The 24,757-nt window shown below is 43.0% G+C and overlaps 1 protein-coding gene across 1 annotated transcript in view; it reads right to left on the bottom strand.

Annotated features, from left to right (window-relative positions):
• Nucleotides 1–24,757, bottom strand: part of LOC122924659 (leucyl and cystinyl aminopeptidase) — a 106,253-nt gene that overhangs the window by 20,775 nt on the left and 60,721 nt on the right. Inside the window, 7 exon segments of the mRNA XM_044275979.1 lie at nucleotides 4,808–4,991; nucleotides 7,006–7,094; nucleotides 10,360–10,520; nucleotides 11,570–11,701; nucleotides 15,752–15,883; nucleotides 20,970–21,083; nucleotides 22,464–22,618. Coding sequence (XP_044131914.1) covers nucleotides 4,808–4,991; nucleotides 7,006–7,094; nucleotides 10,360–10,520; nucleotides 11,570–11,701; nucleotides 15,752–15,883; nucleotides 20,970–21,083; nucleotides 22,464–22,618 — 967 coding nt within the window.

Below are 24,757 nucleotides of genomic sequence, written 5' to 3' on the forward strand. Positions count from 1 at the left end.
GCTTAAAGCAGCCTCCTGGCATAAACTGCCCATATCCCTAATAGGTAGGTGTAACTTGATTAAAATGGTGCTAATGCCACAACTTTTATAGATGCTTCATAACTCACCGGTATGGATATCCATGCATTATTTCTACAAGATTCAACAAACCTTTTGTTCTTTATTGTGGAAAAACAAAAGGAGTAGAATCAAATACGAAACTCTACAAAGAGGCAAGGATGGGGGCGGTTTGGCACTACCTAACCCTTTTATATACTTCCTTTCAGCCCAATTGCAACATTTTAAGGGATGAAGCGTAGCTGGTGGTGCTAGGAGGGGAGGTAGGCTTGTAGAATGTTCTCCGCCTTTTGCGATCTTGGAGGGGGAAGTGGATTCAGAAATAAAATCCTCACCGATTTTGGGACTTATGAGGAAGGTGTGGGGAGGTCCTGGGAGTCTCAGGAATGTTAAATATTTCTCCCATATGGAACAATCCCACCCTACCAGAACTATCTCAATTGACTGGGTTCTCCCAGTGGGAAAAGAAAGGACTTTGGAACATTAGTCAGCTATATTCCCAGGGACTTTTGAAACAGTTTCAACAGCTATGCTCTGAGTTTGGCCTCTATTCCATTCATTTTTATAAATACCTACAGTTAAGACATGCACTAGATGCACAACTCAAACTATCATCACTACAATATACCTCTAATCCGACGCTTAACACAATAGTGGCGGTAGGTTCAGTAAAGGGGGCCATCTCGATAGTCTATCGATCGCTACATGGAGAATACTTGAAGAAATTCCCGCTTAAGGTTAAAACGCAATAGGAAAATGATGTTGGCGCTGTAACTGATACCCAGTGGGAAGAAGTATTGGCATTGACCCCGAGCTTATCTCTTAGTGAAGCAGCTAGAATGTCACAGCTATTCATGATACATAGGGTGTATAAAACTCCACTATTTATGTATAAGGTGGGGTATAGAGAAGACTCATCCTGTCCGAAATGCGGGGAGGCGGGGGCTGATTTATTCCACATGTTTTAGAGTTGCAGTGCCTTGAGATTATATTGGAAAGAAATAATAAAACTAATAAATAAAGTACATAGTGCAAATGTTTCCCCTGATCCTAAAATGTGCTTGCTTGGCATTTTTGATTCTGATAACTTACAGGCACCTGTCCTTACAGGAATAAATAGAATCTTATATCAGGCATGTAAACCATTGGCAGCGAAGTGGATACAGCCGCTGCCTCCGAGCGCAACGGAGTTTACTGCAAGGTTAAATGTTGTGATAAGGTTGGAAAGGGAGGTCTATCTTGAACGAAATTGCCTCTCAAAATCCAAGGCTATTTGGGGTCTCTGGATAGATAGATTTGGAGTGTGCAGTCCCTGGTCAGCTCTTAATAGAGGACTGGGAGGTATAATAGGGTGAGGTATGTCTGAACGCTAAAAAGGTGTGTGATGTTGCTGGTATGTTGCCGCTGCCCCTGGGGCGCTTCATTGCCTCTTCATTCCAATTATCAAGGAACTAAAGGACTATTTGTACTGTTGCTATTTTTGTATGAATTTATTTAGGCCAAATTATGTTACTTCGCTTATCTCAAGGGGGGGGGGGGGAATTGGTTGAAGGCTTGCACTCAATTATTTACTATGTCATTGTGATGGGTTTGTCGATAATATGTCCACCTGGATCCGAACTGAAGTGGACTGTATGATTGTAAAGTGCAATTTGCTTGTTATTGAAAAATTCAATGAAAAAAACATCTGATTATAAAACTGATCATCCCGAACAGTGTTTGCTCACACAGGAAAGAACTATACTGATTTGAACGAACACTGTTCATGGATGTGTGGCTGTAGAGGACTACTTCTTACACTATGACTGGGCTAGCGCAAAGATCTTGGTAATGTTTTAAAGCTGATGAAGCAATAAATAGAATTAAACCAGAGATACAGCACATAGAATGGGGTCTCAGTGAGAACTGCATAAACTTGCAATTATCACTCCTGACCTGATTTCTAAAGACTTTACCTCCAATTTTATGGCAGCTAGCACTGTGGTCCTGGTCTTGTTTTAAAGCTTAGATTGTCTGCCCAATCATAGCTTGAGATATCATAGGTTAAAACAGCCCCCTTATCCAGCTAGGTGTGATCTCAGTTAGTGTAGAGGAGGAAAGGGAGCAGTCAAGGACATGCAAACAGGCTGCAGGGAGGAAAGACAGATTCGTATTCACTGTATATGACCACAGAGGGAGGGTATTATGGTCTCCTATGCATGTTATCAATCCCAGTACCCCCATTAATCACTTTTACAGTAATGGGGAAAATGATCATCACTAGAGATGAATATCTATTATATTTCTGAAAAGTCAGAAAATACATTTTCTGTAACTGGCTGCCACCATAAATTATCATTTTAAATTTGTATGACAAATCAGGGCATAATTGTCTCTTGCATAGGGCTGCATTACACAAGGGCAGCACTGAAATAAGTGTAGGCTTTACGGTTATTTGAATCTCCATAAAAACCCATTCAATAACACCTGTTTACGCAATGCCTTTGCACCATTTTGACTGCATTGTATGTCACATGGCTTAGTTGCAGCTCAGTCCCATTCAAGTGAACTGCAGTACCAATCACAACCACTATACAATGTACGGTGCTGTGCTTAGTACCCTCTCAGCCGGATGCAAACTCACTGGAGCTCGTGGACCCCTGTGCGTATGAGCTACCACAGACCCTGTCTGCCATTCCTTAGAGATGGGATCAGCTACAGTATGTCCGATTTTTTTCTCTACTGGTTTTGCACAGGATAAGAGGTGCCTATGGTGTCGGACAGCTGCTTATCTTTCTTCCCTCCATAGAGATAAACATTTCTGTCTGCTAAAGCTAAAACTTGGACAAAGACATTAGATACAATTCTGCACAACACAAACAAATATGACATCTTCAGCCTCTGTCACGTTACAAGACGAGAATATCGAATTCACACTGGGGATCATGTATATTGGATTTTCCAACCATTTGTGTCTGTTTTTTTAATTTAGTAATTTGAAATGAAATGGCAAAATCTTAATCTAACTGTTGTGTAAGAAGTAATAAAAGAACTGATTAAAGTGAATGGGAGCAGCGCTGCAGTAAACGGCGCTGTTCACTAAATAGCAATCCCAGGGCCGGGGCGAATGGAAAAAGCTTATCGGCCGGGTTTCCTGAAGTCAGATCAGATTGGATCTCAATGGCCTATCCTAAAGGGTGTATGACACGGGCAGATTTTCTGCCCAATGATCACTAACGAGCATTCATAAGAACGCTCGTTAGCAATCATCTTGCAGTGTAATACTGCCGCCGATTGCCCGATGAACGAGCAAACATTCATCAGGCAATTGTGATTTTTAAGCACGCTTAAGGAACCTGTCACTGGGATTTTGCGCATAGAGCTGAGGGCATGGGTTGCTAGATGGCCGCTAGCACATCCACAATACCCAGTCCCCATAGCTCTGTGTGCTTTTATTGTGTAAAAAAAACTATTTGATCCATATGCAAATTAACCTGAGATGAGTCCTGTACGTGAGATGAGTCAGGGACAGGACTCCTCTCAGGTTAATTTGCATATGTATCAAATCGTTTTTGTTTTTTTACACAATAAAAGCACACAGAGCTATGGGGACTGGGTATTGCGGATGTGCTAGCGGCCATCTAGCAACCCATCTCCTCAGACCGGTCACAAAATCCTGAGCGATGGCATAACGATGGCTCCTTTCCATGCTGTAGAGGAGATCGCAGCATGTCATAGCAGCAGACTCCTCCACACTGGGAAGGAACGCTTCCCTCCCGATAATCGTCTGCCTGATCGAGGGGTCTTCTACACCCGTAAGGATAAGCCATCAATATAAAAAGTCCTGAAAAACCTCCTTTAAAGTGTTGTCAAACAGTTTGCCAAGTTTCCGGACAACTGATACACCTAATAACAATTCAGGACAGTAAACGTCTGTCTCCACGGAACGCAGGTTACCGATATGAAAGGCATGTAAAAACGACTTTAGTCTTTAATCTCTATACTATACTTTTCGTGTTGTTTTTGGCGAAAGCAGACAGCTTTGAATGTATACAATTGGTGTAATAGCAGTGTTGTCTGCGGCTGCTTTGCTCAACAGGGTATTTATCTAAAAAGAAGCAAGCGAGGGTAATCAGAATTTGGGCCAGTCCAAATGTGTGCATAGCAAAAACCACAAGATGCTGAGATTTGTTCACTTAGTAATGTCAATAAATCAGCCGTGTGTTGAAACATCCAGAGCAGGTCTGAGGTCGGGAATATTTCCTGTCCAGTATGAAAAGCAAACAACATTCCAATAAAACGTACTGCGCAGAAAATACATCAACAGGCAGACAAGAAATCATTCCTTATCTGGGGTTAAAGCAAAAACTACAGGCTCCCAATATTAAAAGCTGCCTCTACCTTAGGGAGCATTCACACAACCGTAACCGTCTGCAGTCCACAAACCGCGAATCCCGGCCGTGTGCATCCCACACTTTCCGCAGGCCGGTTGTCGACCTGCCTATTCGTGTCTGCAACAAGACAGCAGGACTTGTTCTATGATTTGCGGAACAGCCACACGGATGCGGACAACGCATAAATGACACGTGTGTGCCGTCCGTATTTTTTGCCACCTCACAGAAATGAATGGGTCCGAGTGTGATCCGCATAAAAAAAATAAAAAATAAAAAATGCAGATCGAACACGGACAGAAAATATAGTCGTGTGAATGCTTCCTTACTGACAGAGAAGCCAGGAGAAAGAAAAAACAAACAAAAAAACTTCAATATACCTTGAAAGGGCAAACATGTCATGGATCAGGTTGGCTCGATCACTGGCAGCGAAGACGGTGTGGTTTTTTCGGAGCTGGTTAATGAGAGCATCCCAACCATCTTGACCATAATCCACTATGTAGTATCCAGCCATCTTCACATTAAACTTCAGCCAGGAGGGTTCGCTTGGCAAAACGAATTTACCTATAGAGAGAAAAGTACGGTAGATTATCCAAAGCACAGATTTGGGGTAGAATATTGCTCTATGAGATCTTAGTATGATCACCTTGAAGAAGCGTTTTAATCAAAAGTCATATAGCAAATGCTATCACATAGGCATGAAAATATTTTTATTACAGTGGTTAAAAACCACCTGCGTACTGTTCAGGCACATGAGATCGCCAACAGCTACCTCCTCCCCTCCGATAAGCAGGCTGGCCGAACATGCATGTGTTCTCAATAGAGACATCCAGGCCTCATCCACATTCCTTCCAAGCCTTTAAAGTTATGAACATTGGGGTCACTGGGTGATACTCTGGAAAAGCAGGATTTCCAGGCCATGGACGTTATGGGTGTCAGGAGAGCCATGTTTTAGAGAGGATCCTTTTCAAGGCCCTCACACTGGAAAGCTGAAGTTCCAGCAATCATTAAAGGGAATCTGTCATCATGCATGAAGACCCCACATATTGTTGTACAAGATATTAATAGGTTTCCAAAGGTCAGTTTTAGGACCTGTTCACATCTCGCTTTTGCTGTAAGTCAAGCGAATATGTTTAGACATACAGTAAAAAAAACATAGGCAATCTTATCCTTTTTATTTTTTTAAAAACATATAGATTTTTGTGAAACCTTTCTTTTTTAAAATAACGATTTGAAGGCATAATCTGTAAAAACGGATACGTTTAAGAGATAGAAACGTATTGCCTTGTGTTTCCATCCATCTCCCATTCACTGAAATGTATCAAAAAAGTATACATTTCTAAAATTATGGTTTGCCAAGTTATTCAGTCCCCAAAAAAATACAAAACTGTAAACAACGACAAACTGAGTTAGGCCACATGCACGCGACCGTTGTGTGTTTTGCGGTCTGCAAATTGCAAATCCGCATAACATGGATGGCGTCCGTGTGCGTTCCGCAATTTGCAGAACGGCACAGACAGCCATTAATATAACTGCCTATTCTTGTCCGCAAAACGGACAAGAATAGGACAGGTTATATTTTTTTTGCGGACCACGGAACGGAGCAACGGATGGGGACAGCACAAGGAGTGCTGTCCGCATCTTTTGCAGCCCCATTGAAGTGAATGGGTCCGCATCCAAGCTGCAAAAACTGTGCATGAGGCCTTAAAAGAATGCAGTTTTGAACTACGTTTGCCCAATTATACTCTATGGGTACATCAAGGCATATGTTTCTATTCATTTTTTCTGTTTTCAAACTTATCCGCTTGACGTACAACAACAAAAACGAGATGTGAACAGCCCCTTAACATAAAGGGAAAAAGTTATAAAGTAGAATAGCCAAGTGGGCGATCCCGGTCTAAGAAGTAGTCATGTAGCTGGCAAGTCATCTTCAGCAGCATCTGGTGCAAGCACAACGGCGGTCATTTACAAAGGGCAGCTTTTCACACGGTCTTTGTTTACCCCTCTTTGCAGACAGAGGATTTGCCAAATTTGTCACAATGCGTTCACTTAGTCACAAAGTAGGCAAACCTCCAGCAGTATGTGCGCCAGAAGTAAAAACTACCCCAGCCCCTGACCGGAGTAGTTTTACGCCAACATTCATACCTGTTTCCAGGCCGGGGCCGACCACTCCTACACCAGAACACCTCTGGAGCCAGCTTGTAACCCAGGACTGCATGACTGCCCCAGATCCATATAGTAAATCATAAGTCAGCTATTTTTGTAATTTTTCGGTTTTATTGTGGCAACTATTTTTGCAAAAGTGTAGTCTTTGACTACAACTCTAACTTGCGGTTTACTACTAGTTGTACATCTTAAAATTTTTGGGTTCATGCTGCAGTGTTTTAGTGTAAAAAATAAATAAATTCTGTAACAAGGGAGCTTGGCGAGATGTCCTGCCGCCTGTGGTTCGGGCAGCATGAATCTCTTTGGCAGGTTCCCTTTAACAATAAGGAACATGTAGTGGCTGACCTGTATCCTCCATTTTCTGTACCAGGGCAAAAACAAATGAAGGGGTTTCTATAATGCTCTTACTTACCTTGCTTTTGACTTAGTAAAAATGCTGAAAAACACGCAGCTCCTTCACAGGGTCCAAATGTATAAGACAGAGGCACATTCCACAGGGTGCTAATGAAAAGAAAACGAAATTACGCATGGATTCCATCGAATATAGGAAACATACATCACGCACAAAGGCGTTTATCCATACTAGAACACTACTGGACTATGATTGTGGGAAACCCTACCTACTGTCAGTAATATAGGAAAGAACTGGAATCACATCGGACATCGGGGAGATTTATAAGTGTAAAGTAGAACTGGCTTAGCTGCCCGTAGCAACCAATCGGATTCCACCTTTTATATTTCAGAGCTCCTTTTGAAAATAAAAGTAGGAATCTATGGGCAACAAAGCCAGTTTTCCTTTACACCCGTTTTCATAAATCTCCCCCGGGGGGTGCAATATCATTCTACCAAAATGAGAAGGCATCAAGCCTCAGAGATATTACAGCAGGTAGCGCTACATAGAACTATTTTATTGAATAACTCCGAGACTGTATACAAGGTTTAATTAAAATAAATTATAAAATTAACCATGGGCAGGTTTGAAAAAAGCATAACTTTTGTGGGACAAGCGCTTTAAATCTAACTTTTATAATATGCTAATTAGCCTCTAAGAGCAGGGAAGGGGGCGTCACAGCCAGGGAGAAGGCCAGTTTTATTTTCTCCCTGGTTGTGACGCTCTGCGCTGCGATTGGACAGCGCTACAGCCAGGGAGAGGGACACGCCCACGGAGAAAGACTCAGTCTCCTCCTTATTGCTCCGATGCTAAAATTAGCATACCAGGCGGGAGAATACAACGGGGGCCACAGCGAGCGAACGGAGCGGAGCCCATAAAAAATAGTAAGTGCAGTTAGATCCCTGCACTATGCCCTATGTAGCCTGATACTTAGTTTATAATGTTTGGACCCATGTAAGGTCCTCTTTAAAGAGGTTTGTCCCATTAAAATAATCTATCCAGAGGACAGGGAATAAGCATTTAATTGGCAGGGGCCCCTGCGGCAGGCCCCGCATATCACTAGAACGGGAGCTGGCGTTCCCCTGTTTGAATGCGGTGGTGGACAGGCATGCCTGCTGCAGCTCCATTCTACGCCATAAGGCTGGTAGAGATACATCAGTGCTTGTACTCCACCATCTCCATCAGTCCCACAGAGTCAAAAGATGCAGCGGTGAGCATGTGTGTCTGCCGCTCTATTCAATTAGGAGAACATGGGCCCTGTTTTAGCAATCAGTGAAGACCCCAGTGGTCGGACCCATGTCAATCAGACACATCCCCTATACTCTGGGTAGGGGACAGTTTGTTGTAGTGGGACAACCCCTTTAATGACATCATAATCATATCAATGAACATGCACGGCCTATGCGGAGAGGGAGGACACCTCACTAATGTAGTGGCTGCATCATCCAGAGGATTTGTTTCCTAGTTGTATATACAAACAAGAAGCTGAGAGGCCATGAGATCTCGTGGGAAATAGGTGGCTTGGTGCGCAGTGACTCACAAGTGAAGGTCAGTTAAGTGCTGATGTTTTTCTTCTACAATTTTGTTCCTTAAAGTGAAACTATCATTTTTTTAAGTGTCGAGATATGTGTTTTTGTAGTATACTTTAATAGGGAATTATGTTAACTTTTATAAGAAATCTGAATTTAAAAGTATCCCCTTAGCAACACTCTAACTCAGCATTGCTAAGGAAATTCCATCTTTAGTCTCTACTGGACACTAGAAGACAGATACAGTACCTGTAAGATACAGAGGCAGGCTGTGTAATATCCCAAGTGTCCCTGCATATTTGATCTGCTGTCAGCACCTCTCATAAGTGCTAGGAAGATATAGAGGACGCTGCTACCAGCGCTGACAGTAAGTGAACTGTGTATTGCTGTACACTGGTGGCAGCACTCCTCTCTATCTTCCTAGCGCTAACCAGGGACATACTGGGAAGATAGGGGTCAGCACTGCTGCCATGCAACAGATCAAATAAGAAGGGACTCTTGGAAATTGGAGTATATTTGGTAACATATTACACATGTAAAGAGGCAGCGTTTGGAGCAGGGAGGGTAGAGGCAGGTTGAGGAGTCTGCCTCTGCATTCTACAGATAGCAACAATCAAAGAGTTCCTGACGGAACGCTTTACATAAAGTCTTCTCATAAATGGTAATAAAGTTCATTACATAAACACTTTGGGGGTCATTTATTAACCTGAAATACGCCCATATTAGCCATATTTCAGGCACAGATTGCGTTGCAATGGTTAGTTGCGCTGCAATCTTAGACTTTTTCCCGCTCACGTCAGCTCTAAAAACTTCAGCGTAGTGTGGGTGGGGATGGGCCAGCAGGCCCGTGTCATTCATCATTTTCTACATCTAGTTAGGCCTCATGCACACGGCCGTTTCCCGTCCGTGCCTGTATTGTAGCCCGCAAACAGCGGGTCTGTAATATGCGGACACCGGCCGTGTGCACCCTGCATCATGGATGGTGACCATTCACTTGAATGGGTCCACAATCCGGAAGGTCCGGTGCAGAACGGAGGCACGTGCCTCTGCCCCAGGGGCGCACCACCAATGAGGCCAGGTGAGGTGATCGTCTCAGGTAGCACCAGGTGGAGGGGGCAGCCGAAGGGCCATGGGCTGAAAGAGAAGGGGTTGGCATTGGGGAGGGGGGTGCTGTTTCAGTTTTTGCCTCAGGCAGCAGAAAGGCTAGGTGCACCCCTGCCCTTCCCTGCAAAAAAGCAGTGCATGTCGTACTTTTTTTGCGTTGCAGATGGACCACGGACTTATTGAAGTTGAATGGGTCTGGACTCGTCTGCGGAATCTGCACAGATGTTTTGGTCCCCAATGCACAGAATAGCAGATCAACGGCCGTGTGCACGAGGCCTTAGGCAAAGAAAATGGTCCAAATGTAAGCCAGCTAGGAAGCTGAATCACATTGAGAAGCGACACTGGATGCGCCAAAGTTATGTAGAGGCCTGCGCCTCTACATAACTTCGGCGATCCACTGCCAGTGCAGGGGCTTTATTAAGACTGGCGCTTTAATAAATGACCCTAATAAATTCACTGTCTCTACACGTTAAATAAATAATAAAAAGAAACTTTGCGGGCCTCAACCAAACCCATGCCTAGATAAATGAATAGGTGTCACACTGTGTACATACAGGGTGAAGAGCCTACAATGAAAAGAACATCCCTACACTTTGGCAATTAATACACCAGTCAGATCTGAACCCTTGTCCATCTCATGTTTTTCAAAGACAACTGTCAAGTGTTTTCAATAGTCTATTCAACAGAGCAAAAAATACATTAGATAAAAAAATAAAAATAAAAAAAAAGCATAAACACCCACCTAGAATTTCCAGTGGCATTGCTGGAATTTACGGTTCGAAGGAATCGCTCCTGACTCACAAACACCTCCTTTCCCTTCCTTTCAACAGTCACCAGAGGATAACCAGCTTGTCGAGTCCAGGTCTTCATGATGTTCTTCACATCTGGATTCGATTTGGTGACCTGAAGAGTGAAATGTTGCTCTACTGTCACAAAATGACAACGTATATAGCAAATCTGATATCTCAGTTAAATTATTGGCTGACACAACATCACTCCTAATTAGATTGGCCCTTCTTTATTGCATTTGACAGAAGGAGCCATGCAACCTAGGTCATTTTTTGCCATGAGTCTTCATTTTTTTTAGAAATACTAATAAAGGCTGCAAGAAATGACTCTTTTTGTCAAACGCATCATAAATTTATTGTTCAAAATAATTCGGTAAACTCTCTGTGAACCCTTTTTTTTTTTTTTTAATCAACTTATTTCCTGACTTTTTGGGCTGGCCATGAATAACCAGAGAGAAATAAAATAGATGTACACGTTTAATTAAATATACACTAGATGGCTCTCCCCAAGTCACGGCACAGGATAAATGACCGTGCCATTATTTTTTATTTCTTTCTAATTTAATGCAAGGGGAACACTGACATGATGATAGTCCAAGTGAAACACGATTATTCCTATGTGCTAATGAAGGGTATAAGCCTTGTAGATACTTAATGCATTCTGGAAAGAGGCAGACATTTCATTACAGTCCAATTTTTGGGGATTATATGAAACGTTATACCAAAAGCATTTATATCTTCTCTGTCATTTTAATATCTTAAAATAATAACATCCAGCATAGGTGAAAAGTAAGGAGTGAGAATATATGACATTACCCACATTACACAACTACTTACCCTTGGCTTTCCTACGCTATGGTCTACAATTGCGACCAGAGACATTCTTCAACCTTCCACAAACATCCATTTTGTCTATTAATAGGAAGTTCTCACAACCCCGCGGCCATTATTGCGTTTGCCCGCTGTGCCCTGCTTACTTTCCTGCTCTACAATTACTTTTGCTTTCCTCTGCCCAGACTACAGAAAACCCTAGGACATTTTCCCTGAATGTATGCACGGCAGGCAGAACATTTCTATGGCCGACGTAATTGCGGAGGTTAGCGGCTGGAGACGTTTCATCTGTGAAGAATTAGAAAGACTATAAAAACGCAGCAGGACACCTACCAGGTTCATGCTGTCCCATAACCCATCGCTCTTCGTTGTTCCATATTGATGATCTTGCAAATACTTAACTATGCACTCATGAAAGACTTTCTCAGAGAGATAAGCATTCAGCATCTGCAGAATGGAAGCACCCTATACAAAAAAAAAAAAAGAGAAAACACTACATGAATGCAAGATTTAAAGGGCACGTTACAGAAATTTTAAGTCAATAATTAGGACTGGCTCTACAAGTAACAATACCAAAAAGTATATGAAGTATATACCAAAATGTATTAAGTTACCAAACGTATGAATAACAGATATCACACAATATAAAATGATAAGCTAGCTAATAGTAAATATTAATAGAGTATCAGAATAAAATATCACTAACAAAAATACATAAAAACCCACAATAAAATACCAATAAAAGTTGATTGCACTTTGCTCATTTATATACTGTATTTTTGCCCTATAACAGTGATGACCAACCTTGGCATTCCAGCTGTGGTAAAACTACAGCTCCCAAGATGCCCCCCTTGCTTGGCTGCTCTCAGAACTTTGTAGAAATAAATGGAGCATGCTGGGAGTCGTAGTTTCACCACAGCTGGAGTGCCAAGGTTAGCCATCACTGCCCTATAAGATGCACCTAGGTATTAGAAGAGGAAAATAATAAGAAAAAAATATTTTTCATGAGATCTCAAATTAGACCTTCAGATCAGACTCCCATATGAGATAAGACCTCCGTATCAGATCCTCAGATCAGGCCCCCCATATGAGATAAGCCCTCCATATCAGATCCCTCATAGATCAGTCCCTCCAAATCAGATCCCTCAGATCAGACTCCAAATCAGACCCTCAGTATCAGATCCTCAGATCAGACCTCCGTATCAGATCCTCAGATCAGACCTCCATATCAGATCCTCAGATCAGACCTCCATATCAGATCCTCAGATCAGACCTCCATATCAGATCCTCAGATCAGACCTCCATATCAGATCCTCAGATCAGACCTCCATATCAGATCCTCAGATCAGACCTCCATATCAGATCCTCAGATCAGACCTCCATATCAGATCCTCAGATCAGACCTCCATATCAGATCCTCAGATCAGACCTCCATATCAGATCCTCAGATCAGACCTCCATATCAGATCCTCAGATCAGACCTCCATATCAGATCCTCAGATCAGACCTCCATATCAGATCCTCAGATCAGACTTCCATATCAGATCCTCAGATCAGACCTCCATATCAGATCCTCAGATCAGACCTCCATATCAGATCCTCAGATCAGACCTCCATATCAGATCCTCAGATCAGACCTCCATATCAGATCCTCAGATCAGACCTCCATATCAGATCCTCAGATCAGACCTCCATATCAGATGCTCAGATCAGACCTCCATATCAGATCCTCAGATCAGACCTCCATATCAGATCCTCAGATCAGACCTCCATATCAGATCCTCAGATCAGACCTCCATATCAGATCCTCAGATCAGACCTCCATATCAGATCCTCAGATCAGACCTCCATATCAGATCCTCAGATCAGACCTCCATATCAGATCCTCAGATCAGACCTCCATATCAGATCCTCAGATCAGACTCCCATATGAGATAAGACCTCCGTATCAGATCCTCAGATCAGACCTCCATATCAGATCCTCAGATCAGACTCCCATATGAGATAAGCCCTCCATATCAGATCCTCAGATCACACTCCCATATGGGATAAGACCTCCGTATCAGATCCTCAGATCAGACTCCCATATGAGATAAGCCCTCCATATCAGATCCTCAGATCAGGCCCCCATACAGATCCTCGGATCAGGCCCCCCATACCAGATCCCCTCATCAGATCAGACCTCCATCACATCTAAAATAAATAAGTGAACTTACCTCTTCTGCACTCACACTCCCTGGTCTTCTCCAGACCCGCGCTGCACTATCAGCATCAGGTCACAGGCCGGCCTGTGTAGAGCTTATTCAGTATTTGAGATCTGCATGTAGTTCCCTGGAGTCTCAGTGGCTTCAGTGCATGCCAGATTTAAACCGGTGCCCTGATGGCTTGCGGTTGGCATGCTTGCAATACAGATATAGAAGCCATATAGTTATAACTGAAATAAAAATATAGTCCTATATGCTGCCAAACACGTTTCGGAAACTACTTGCTCCTTCTTCGGTGGCAAAATTGTGATATATTCGAATGTCCAATATACCAATACAAGCCATCGGCGCTCCAGTTTAACTACCAGGCATGCACACAAAGCCACTAAGACTCCAGCAGATCTAAAGCACTGAATACACTCACCACAGGCCGGCCTCCAACTGACTAACTGTCCAGGACTGGGTGAGAAGCCCTCTTAGGCCTCATGCACACGACCGTATATAATTTGCGGTCCGCAAAAAAACTGATCTGCAAAAAATACGGATGACGTCCGTGTGCCTTCCGGAATTTGCGGAACAGAAAAGCTGGCCCCTAATCGAACAGCACTATACTTGTCCGTAATGCGTACAATAATAGGACATGTTCTATTTTTTTGCGGGAATTGAAATACAGACATACGGAAATTGAAAGCCCACTGAGTAACTTCCGTTAGAATGGACACGGAAAGAAAATACGTTTGTGTGCATGAGGCCTTAAAGGGAATCTGTCAGTACATACCTCAGTATTAAGCGAAGAACACTTCTTGCCCCATCCAGATCTGTAGCTCAGCCGCAGAGAAAGCACATCTATTCTGATATGCAAATGAACTCTTTGGTGCAACGAGGATGCCACCCTTGCAACTCATTGCACCAAAAGCTCTGCCCTGTATTGTGGATAGCAGCTGTGAGTGACAGGGCCAGGCTGGCTATGTAGTCAGTGTTCTTGGGAGTGATCCGTCACTTTAAGAATTGGCGGTGGCACACGCGCAGTACAGCCCTGGAGCTTGACCAGGTTGAAGTCATCTGTACTGAACTGCAATGCGGGCACATATGACATGGGACCAACCGTTCATAACAGCTCAGCCAGGTACAAATCAGGGTTTCTTTCAGAGCTTCCACCAGCAGTCCCATCACACCACCAGCAAGAAAAGCACATTGTGCAGCACAATTCTTGCAATCAAGATGATAGCAACCTTGATGGACCTCAAATAGACCCTATTATATGCTAATTGGGTCCAATAGGTGCAGAAGAACATGCAATTAACGGTATAAAGTAATATGCAGTGCCGTTCACTCATCAGAAGACATTTGCAGAATAGGGAAAATAAGGTCCATGCCATCAGGAAGGACCAACGTGTTCTAAAGCACAGAGGCTACATGCCATTTATTAATATCTACTGCTGCTTTTTTAAAGGATTTATCATAAAAAGGAATCAGTTTATGTCAGAGTGCCGGGTTTCTGTTTAAGTGTTGTCTATCTAAGTGACACTGGAGAACGCCCGGGCCCCCAGAGGAGGGGAGCCGGCATTATACACTGTCTGGACACCCAGGGTGTATGTTTCTGTCCAGTAGCCCTTTACATTGGGAAGTGCAGTCTGCTGGTTGAAGAAAAGGTACACTGACAAATATTATCCCAAAAAGACACTCTGTTGGGTGAATAGAATCTATACATACATATAACATATATATACATATACTGAGAGCTTTTCCTGGCGCATACACTAGAAGTAGGACTCTGATGCAGTGTACACAAAGACTTATACAAAACCATGAACTATGCGCTACTGCCACCTGCTGGAGACATTGTGCTCACACTGCATTTGATGTGTAAAGTGCCATTCACTCCTTATTTTTTTCCAATTATTAAATGTATGTAAGGCTGAGTTCACACTTCAGTTATTTCCATCAATCAGTTTTTGTGAGCCAAAACCAGGAGTGGAGGCTACACAGAGATGAGGTATAATGAAAAGATCTTCAACTGTTCTGTGTTTTTGATCCGCATCTGGTTTTGGCTCACAATAACTGATGGAAATAACTGACGTGTGAACAAGGCCTAACTTGTACTGGAAAGTGTCAGCAGCTATATTTTCCAGTACAGATAAAACAGGTTTGCCAACACATACCAGTCAGAAGTATGGAAAAAGGAAACTATTTTGGGATATATCCGGTCTACTGTATATATCTGGCGTATACATTGCAAGATTTTCCCCTGAGTATACAACGAACACTGTGTGGACAGAGGCTGAAGGGGAGAGAGCAGAATATTACATACCTTTATGTAAGAAAGGTCATCAAATATCTCCTCTATTTGTTCCGGAGACTGCACATCTGTAGATATCGCATGAGTGGTCTGTAATGAATCCTTTTCCAAGGCCCTGCAGCGAGCCATCAGGAAGTTATCATCCTAGAGGCAAATGAGAACCAAGTAACGCATCAAACCTTGCGTAAAACAGACCAAACCACACGTAAAACAATGCATCAAACCACAAGTAGAACCCATCTTATTTCACAAGGAGGAAATTAACATTAAAGGGGTTCTGCAGTTTTTTTAAACTGATGACCGGCGGGGGTCATTAAAAGTAAAAAACAGACAACCCCTTTAAAAGGTGTATTACCATCGGAGACATTAATGGCATATCAAAAGTATATGATATAGGTGGCAGTTCCACCCTGAAGAGTCAAATCTTTTGGGACAGTGGGGTCCCCTACTCCCCAGAAAGTGTCTCTCTCTGGGCTGCTGAAACATCTGAGTGTTTCACTACTTCCATAAATGCCCATGAAGACAGCCGCATGCATGGCACCCTCTACACTTCAGCTACTCCCCCAAAAACCAGGTTACAAAATGTAAGGAAAAAAGGATGCTACCCAAATGCTTGGATAAACCGATGTAAAAAAATAAATAAAAATTATTGCATTTCAGGTTAAAAAAAAAAAAAAAGCTTATAAAATGCTGGAAAAAAGGCCTAAAGTTAGGTTCACACTTGCGTTAACCGGATACTGCCATTCCCAGCCGGAACACATTGCCTATAATGGCATCTGGCTGCTTTGTGGCAAAAACAAAACCAGCACCTATGCCAGAAAGCAGCAGGATCCTTTATAGTCAAAGGGGTCCGGTGGTAGATGGCAGTATCTGGCTAGGCTGGATCTGGCTAGGCTGGATCGGGTGAACTTTGGCAGGCTGTTCTGTGTAGGAACAGCCTGCTGGATCAGTTTAACTCTAGTGTGAACCTACCAAACAGTGGTCATCATTGAAAAGTACAGTATGAGTGGATATAATTATCCACATGGACTATGGAAGAAAATCTGTAGAAACACACAGAGCTCAGGGGACCATGACCTACGAGTAGATGCTACCGGATTGTTCCTTCCCTCAACTTTTATCCCCCAGAGTTACACAGTGAATGCATATATGGCCAATATGTTTTCTACATTTTAAAGGGTAACTGTCATGTTTTCATAAAAAAATAATTTTTAGCATATGTTACTGCTGCTGCAGCAGCATTATGCATAAGGCACACATACCACGGTTTTCCTTGAGTTTTTCCCTTAGTTACAGCTGTTTAAACATTCTGAGGCCAAAACTGCTTTCCCTTACTTCACATACACACTTGCTGAAGCCAGCAGCTTCCTGCCAGCCAATCAGATTGGATTACTGAGGGACACACCTCCTCACTCTTAAGCCTAATGCAGGCATGCAGTGTGAAGGACCGCCCCTCCGTCTTCTGTTTATACTAAAAGGAAGACAGACAAGCCCTAGCAACGGTCTTTTAAGGGAGCAGTGGAAAGGGACAGAGGACATTAATGAAAGCTGTTATTATAAGGTAATTACAGATCTTTTGACAATCATTGACAGACTAACTCAGGTACACATGCCTAGCTCTAATAAACTAGCAAATAAAAAAAATATATATGACAGTTACCCTTTAAGAAACTCGGTAAAAAAGATCTCCTGAAATTTCCAGATCACACTGGGGTGAGCTCTGTACAGGGCCCTAACTGCTTTGGGACTGCCAGGAAACACAGTATGCACAGTGCCACCCTAATCACATCAATACTACTATTCATATATTCATAAGCACTTCCTACTTTGCTCTTGCTATATATATATATATATATATATATATATATATATATATATATATATATATATATATGCTGTGGACTGTGAACAGTAATGCTTTCTAGTGCAATGTGTTTCTTCTTTTCTATTGTAATACTTTATTTAAATGTCAGTTCTTTGTTCCTCTGTCCATGGCATCTAGGATTGCTCCAAACAACATTTCATTGTATTGTACAGTGACAATAAAGGCATCTTATATTATCTAGTAAACAGAGTATAGCAAAAAGTCAATGCAATAAATACACAGTGAAACCTCTGCAGATGACCACCTTTTTAAGAAGATCACTTATTATCCAGACCAATTTTCAGTTCCACCATATATCAATGCTAGTGGCCATCTTCTTTGATAAGACCCCCCTCCTTTCCAAGAAGATTACTTTTAAATCTTAAAAATGTTGTACACTGTGCGTCAATCCCTCACAGCGTTAAAAATCTCTGCTTGTTGTCACTGAATGAGAACCTTCACTGTTTTCTTCCAAGGGATGGTCAATTATGCAAAGATCACACACAGGTGCATTGCTCTTTACATGATAGGTCTCGGAAAGTGGTGCTGTATCTGAAGCGGACGTCTGCCAAATCCAGTGCGGATCAATACCGTTCATGTTCTGTGTGGTTTTTTTTGACGGCTGAATTCTGACAAGTGTCCATAAACTTTTCACATGCTGGAAGTGCAATGTGGCCGTGTCACCCAAATAATGCCCTTCGCTTCAACAGCCCCCTCGGGCTCTGGACTGTGTACAGTATGAGATACAACCATGTACCCTTAGCACATACTATGCAGCTAAAGATCCCGTATCTCATGGTACATTGGGACTGTGGCTCATTTCTCCACCTGAATACCCCGCCACCAGTGTCCTTACTTACATCAATGCTTATAGTTAATTCCTTCAGAAAACTTCCACCACGGTGCAAGTCTGGGAGAAGACACATTGGATCTACAGGCAACACGTAGAGATCCTGCTGACTGCTCAAAAGTGCCAGAAGATGACAGCAAAGAGCTTTTATCTCATGCCCTCCCTCTAAAGACACCGGGTGGAATAAATATCAAGGAAGTACAAGAGACAACCAATAAATCCTATCCCCCATTCTGAATTATTAATCATACAGTCTTCTAGGGAAGCAGCGAATCCAGTAATTTACACTTAATAGAAAGTAGAATCTCCATTGCACCAGGAAAAGTCTGCTCACATCCAACACAGTGTGAATACGAAGGCCCATATCAGCGGAAAAAAAAAGTAATTAAACTGTTTCCTAGAACAGTCTAACAAACTCCTCAATTGTACAGTAAGGGCCTATTCCCACATCTTGGTCGAAGTCCCCTTTTTGTTTTTTTTTGCCGCAATTTTTCTGAACTTGCCAAGTGGAAAAGTCAGCTGTGGATTTTTACACAGGATCTGGTACAAAAACTTGCAACAAAAGCCATATAAATGATGTGTTTTGTACATGGAAATGGCTCACTATTGCAAAGGGTGAAGAGCACTTAAATTGACATGCCACAGATTTCACATCTGCACCACAGTGCAAGGATGAGACTTCTTTACATGTCAACATCTACTTTGCTGGTAACGGTCAATACTGCAGATTAGCCATCTGAAAATAAGGCTAATCCGAGGTATCTGCCACGTGTGACCCCCACACTAAACGTTCCTAAAAGACAACTGGGGAAAAAAAATAAAAATTGGGAAAACTAATTTCATTCAACCTCTAAAAACTGGGTTTTTCAAATTCAGCAAGTGAACATATTTTTTTCCCATCCAGTGCTGTGTGCAGGAAAGAAATTTTTTGAAAGAAGGCTGGGTTTCTATGTTCACGGTTTTTGATGCAGTTCCTTATATCCTCCGTATAAGGCACATGTATGAGACTCTATATACTGTACACACACATATATACTAGGAGATTGAAGAAACAGCTGTCAAAACATGCCTCTACTGCCATCTTGTGGCCTGGGATAACACTAAGAAGGGGAAGTTCAGCTAAAATAATCTGCTGATATTTCATACATGGATCTTTTGTAGATTTTTTATCACCTCAGGGACCCCAACAATCCCTAAAATGGGAGCCCCCAAGATCCTTGTCTGAATGGGCAATTAGTGCGCATGTTGGTCTATTCACTTCTACAAGACTGACGTCGGCAGTGCTCCATTAGTCCCATAGAAGTGAGCAGAGTGGTGAACCAACATGCAGACTAATGGTCCATTCAGACGGGGAACTCCTCTCCTCAGTGATCTGACATTTGTCACCTATCCATAGATTGTGTCAGTGGGGTAACAACCTTAAGGAATAAAATCATCCAAAATCATTTCACCACTATAAAAATGGAGCCACGGTCATCTTACCAGTTAAGATTGCAACCTAACACTGCCTATGGCTTGATATCAGTTTTGACATCCCTGCTCAGGTATTTAAGCCCGGTCTTCTTTGTAGACCTGCTACTGTGCAATGCAGTTGCTTTCTCTACAAAATCAGTTACTGTATGTGTAGCACGCAGGGGTGTAGCCAGTGACTATTATCTCCACACACCATGCATGTGTCCACCTGATCTCCATACCTTTCCCAATATGTCTCACATGCTTCCTGCCAGCCACCGGCCCTACTGTATAGATATATGTCCATCTGCAAGATGCATGCCCTGTATAACATTACCTTTAGAGTGCCAACTACATAACCCAACGAGAGATCTCTAGGACTGCCAGTCAGCTCCTCCTTCCTGTCTGTCGCTCTGCCAGCCTGCTCATGTGTCCAAAACTCTTTTGTTATACCTCTTCCAACTGCCTATCTACCCAATGTATCTAAAACATCTAACTGCCCACCTACCCAATGTATCTAAATGTCTAATTACCCATATATCCAAAACATCTAACTACCCACCTACCCAATGTATGGAAACATCTAACTGCCCACCAACCCAATGTATGGAAACGTCTACCTGCCCACCTACCCAATGTATCTAAACATCTAACTGCCCACCTACCCAATGTATCTAAACGTCTACCTGCCCACCTACAGAATGTATCTAAACATCTAACTGCCTACCTACCCAATGTATCTAAACGTCTAACTGATCACTTACCCCATAAAACTATATGTATTGCTGTCCACCTACCTAACCCATCTATAAGTCCACCTGCCCTCTTCTCATGTATATTAGTGTCTAAAATTCCACCTACCCCTTCTATCTCTGCTACCTCTGCCAAACACCTACCTTCTCCTACTCTCCACTATCTGTCTGTCTAATCTCAGCTCACTGACAACTTACCTTGGGATCTATGTTCTCAATCTACCCATCTGTCCGCTCATTCTTACTGCTTATACAAGAGTGGCTCATATTCTGACATTCTGTCCTGAGATTTAAAGCAATAATTATACTCACAGCATTCAGGTCTTGAAATTTTGACTGCAAAGCAAAGTACTCCATGTACGTTGCAAAGCCTTCATTCAGCCACAGATCATTCCACCACTCCATAGTCACAAGGTTTCCAAACCACTGCAAGACAAGAACCTAGATTAAAGAAGGGCATTAACATCATGGAGAATGGAAGACAGGGTTCTTAAAGGGTGTTCCTGTTCAGCTGTATTTACAGCAAATGCATCTGAACAGGAAGACTGGGAACGCATCAGTTCGGGACCTGAGGGGTAGAGCCCACAGCCAGAGGGAACAGAGGAATTGCCGGCCCGACAGAAGGCTTATCGATTGACCAGACTTTTGTCCCACATCATGGATTTTCTTGGGGCTCATAGAACCTCTTAAAAAATATAAAAATTGCCCCAAAAATGGGTAATATATAGACTAGTAGGGTTCTGACCACTGAGCCCTCCAACAATAACTAGAATAGAGTCCATAGTTTAACACTTGAGTCCCCGTATGAGCGCCTAAATATTACATGATAAAATGTTTAAGGGCAAAAGAAGAGGCACACACTGGAGACATCTCCTCCAGCACAGCATTTTATAGTTGGCCGTGCGCCAGGTTTTAAGTATATCTTCAGAAGCACACCGTGCTTTGTATAGGGCTGCAGTAAACGATTATTTTAGTAATCCACTATCCCCCAGCGCCATCAGCTCTCTCACACCAAGTGCCATCAGCTCTCCCCCACCCCAGTGCCATCAGCTCTACTCCACTAGTGCCATCATTCCCCCCCCCTTGTGCCATCAGCTCTCCCCCCCTTGTGCCATCAGCTCCCCCCCCCCCCCCTGTGCCATCAGCTCCCCCCCCCCCCCTTGTGCCATAGTCTCTGCTGCCCTGCTCCTCCTGACACCTGGATTGCACAGCATCATTGGTTGCTATGACGCTGTGCACTCCGAGTGCCCGGCCTTAGTCGCACCCCCACCCCCTCGGTTTCACAAACTTAGCTTTCCAGCAGGGGCACTTCCGACACTCCATCGTTCCGTGCTGCTCTGCGCCTGACGTCACACAGCGCGTCAGGCGACGGCGTGCGTATGTCAGTGCAGCGCGGGACCAAGGACGTGCTGTGAAGTGTCCAGAGGCCGCCTGCTGGAAAGGCGAGTAACGCAGCGGGAGACCATAGAGCAGGAGTAATAGCAAGCGCTTCACTCCCACTCCATGGTCACATGGCACAAACGAATCTTCGATAGAAAAAATTTGCATAGAGGATTTTTTTGTGTCGAATTACTCAATTTCATCGAGTAATCATTTCAGCCCTTGCTTTGTATAAATACCTATCTGCCAACACTCAATAGCCCTTTCCCCAACTCATTGTGCTGGCAGATATGGAAGAAAGTAGTGACAGGGTCCCCTTAACCAATCAGCCAGTCGAGAAGTTTGCAATTCACAGACTATGAATTCACAAATTAGTAAAGCCTCCATGCAGCACAAAAAAAACCCATATATTTTAAAAGTTTGTACCTGATGGGCCAATTCATGAGCTATGACTTCAGTAATTAACTGCTTATCCATAAGTGATGAGGAATTCTCTTTGTACAGAAGTGTGGTCTCCCGGAAGGTAAGCAGACCCCAGTTCTCCATGGCTCCTGCTTGAATGTCTGGAATAGCCACTAGATCTGTATAACACAAATCACAGACCAAAATATTAATGCTCATTACTAGCAATGCTTAATGCCACCCTCAAGTTGTAGAAATAATTAAAAAAAAACATTAACTGGGAAATGAACAGGACCTGGTGACCTCCTTTTCATCTTTTTAGCAGTTTAGCTGAAGATCTGCCAATTCTTTGGCTCTTCTTCTGCAATCCAAGATGGCCGCTCCGCTTCTCAGACACACTGTGCATCGGTAGCCCACTTCCTACTTGCTCAGCTCTGCTCTTGGATTGGCAAGCACTGTTCACATGAGCAGCGCTGGCTAACCCAAGAGCAGCAGGAAGTGTCTTGGGCTACCAAAGGTAGAGTGTGCATCAGAAAGTCTGAGAGGCAGTGCTGCCATCCAAGATGGTCGAAGAAGAGCCCAGGAATCGGCAGATTTGCAGCTCAAAAGAAAAATAGGAGGGCACCAATTAAGTGTTCTGTTCATCTCCCAATTAATGCGATTTTTTTTTTCTTGAACTGGAGGGTCGTTTTAACAAAATTTGTGAGACCTATCGTATTTTTTGCTCCATAAGACACTTATTTCCCCCTCAAAATAGGGGGGGAAATGGCAGTGCGTCTTATGCAGCGAATACTAGGGAGTGCTCACTATTACACAGTAAGACCAGGGAGTGGTGAATACAGCGCTCATGGTGCTGGCTGTACTCACTATTCCATGGTCTTCCCTGGGCTCCATGCTGCACTGTCCTACTGCTATCCTGACTCCGAGCGCCTCACAGTTGACAGTGCAAAGAGGCGCCCAAAGAAGAAAAGGGAGCAGTGAGCGCATAAGAGCCGCTGGATTGGCTGCCCTCCTGAGCAGGAGAGACAAGTTCATTTATTTATGTCTGATGGGGGTTTGATCTGAGGTGTAATAATAAATGCAGGTCTAATTTGGGGGATCTGATCTGAGGTCTTATAGAGAGGACCCCCTCTATGACGTCCATACGCTGTAACACATTTTTATTCCAGAAGCTATAAAGCGAGTCTACAAGACCAGCTTAATAACTCAGTGCATTCAAAGTGCAATTACTGACAATAGGCAGTCATGTATATTCATATTCTATCCCAACATACTACGTGACAAGTATCCTTTTAAATACATTTCACAATCTTCATAATTGTCATTGACATTTACCAACTGTATTTCCCATCTTAGAACTGCAGTACCCAGCAACTATACTAACACCAACCATTATAGCATATTACAGAAAAATTGCTGCACTAATCCTGGCTTACGGCCTGTCCCATCTTCCAGAGCTGTAATTACAATTCTGCTGGTTGTCGTTGGAAACGATTTTAGCTCCGAATGCAGCTCTGCACTATGGTACAAAGAAGATCAGTACAAGATAACTAATATAATGTGACTATTACAAAGAACTAGTTTTATACAGTATATAAAAACTGTAAAACGGAGTTGAATGGTGTATAAACACTTAGATCTTGAAAATGTTGAGGAATTGAAACACAAAGTAGAAAAGAAAGTTTCACAATTACTTAAAGGGCACCCGTCAGCAGATTTGTACCTATGACACTGGCTGACCTGTTACATGTGTACTTGGCAGCTGAAGGCATCTGTGTTGGTCCCATGTTCAAATGCGCCCTCATTGCTGAGAAAAATGATGTTTTAATATATGCAAATTAGCCTCTAGGAGCAACGGGGGCGTTGCCATTACACCTAGAGGCTCCACATTCTTGGCAACTGCTGTGCCCTCTGCACTTTGACAATGTACACGCCACCACACACACAGGACACAGCAGTTGCAGATAAAGCAGAGCCTTTAGGTGTAATGGCAACGCCCCCATTGCTCCTAGAGGCTCATTTGCATATATTAAAACATAGTTATTCTAAGCAATGCAGACACATATGAACATGGGACTGACAGATGCCTTCAGCTACTAAGCGCACATGCAACCGGTCAGCCAGTGTCATAGGTACAAATCTGCTGACAGATGCCCTGTCACTGCATGAACATGCTTCACCTACATCACAATGGAGAAAGATGTCCACACAATTGCTAGGACTTTCTTTTTCTGCATAAAATAGTTTATAAAGAAATATACTACACTTTTCTACTCGTGGAAAGACGTATGCGAGGGTCACATACTGTGCTACCTCCG

The sequence above is a fragment of the Bufo gargarizans genome, chromosome 1 (genome assembly GCF_014858855.1).
Source record: "Bufo gargarizans isolate SCDJY-AF-19 chromosome 1, ASM1485885v1, whole genome shotgun sequence".
Lineage (NCBI taxonomy): Eukaryota > Metazoa > Chordata > Amphibia > Anura > Bufonidae > Bufo > Bufo gargarizans.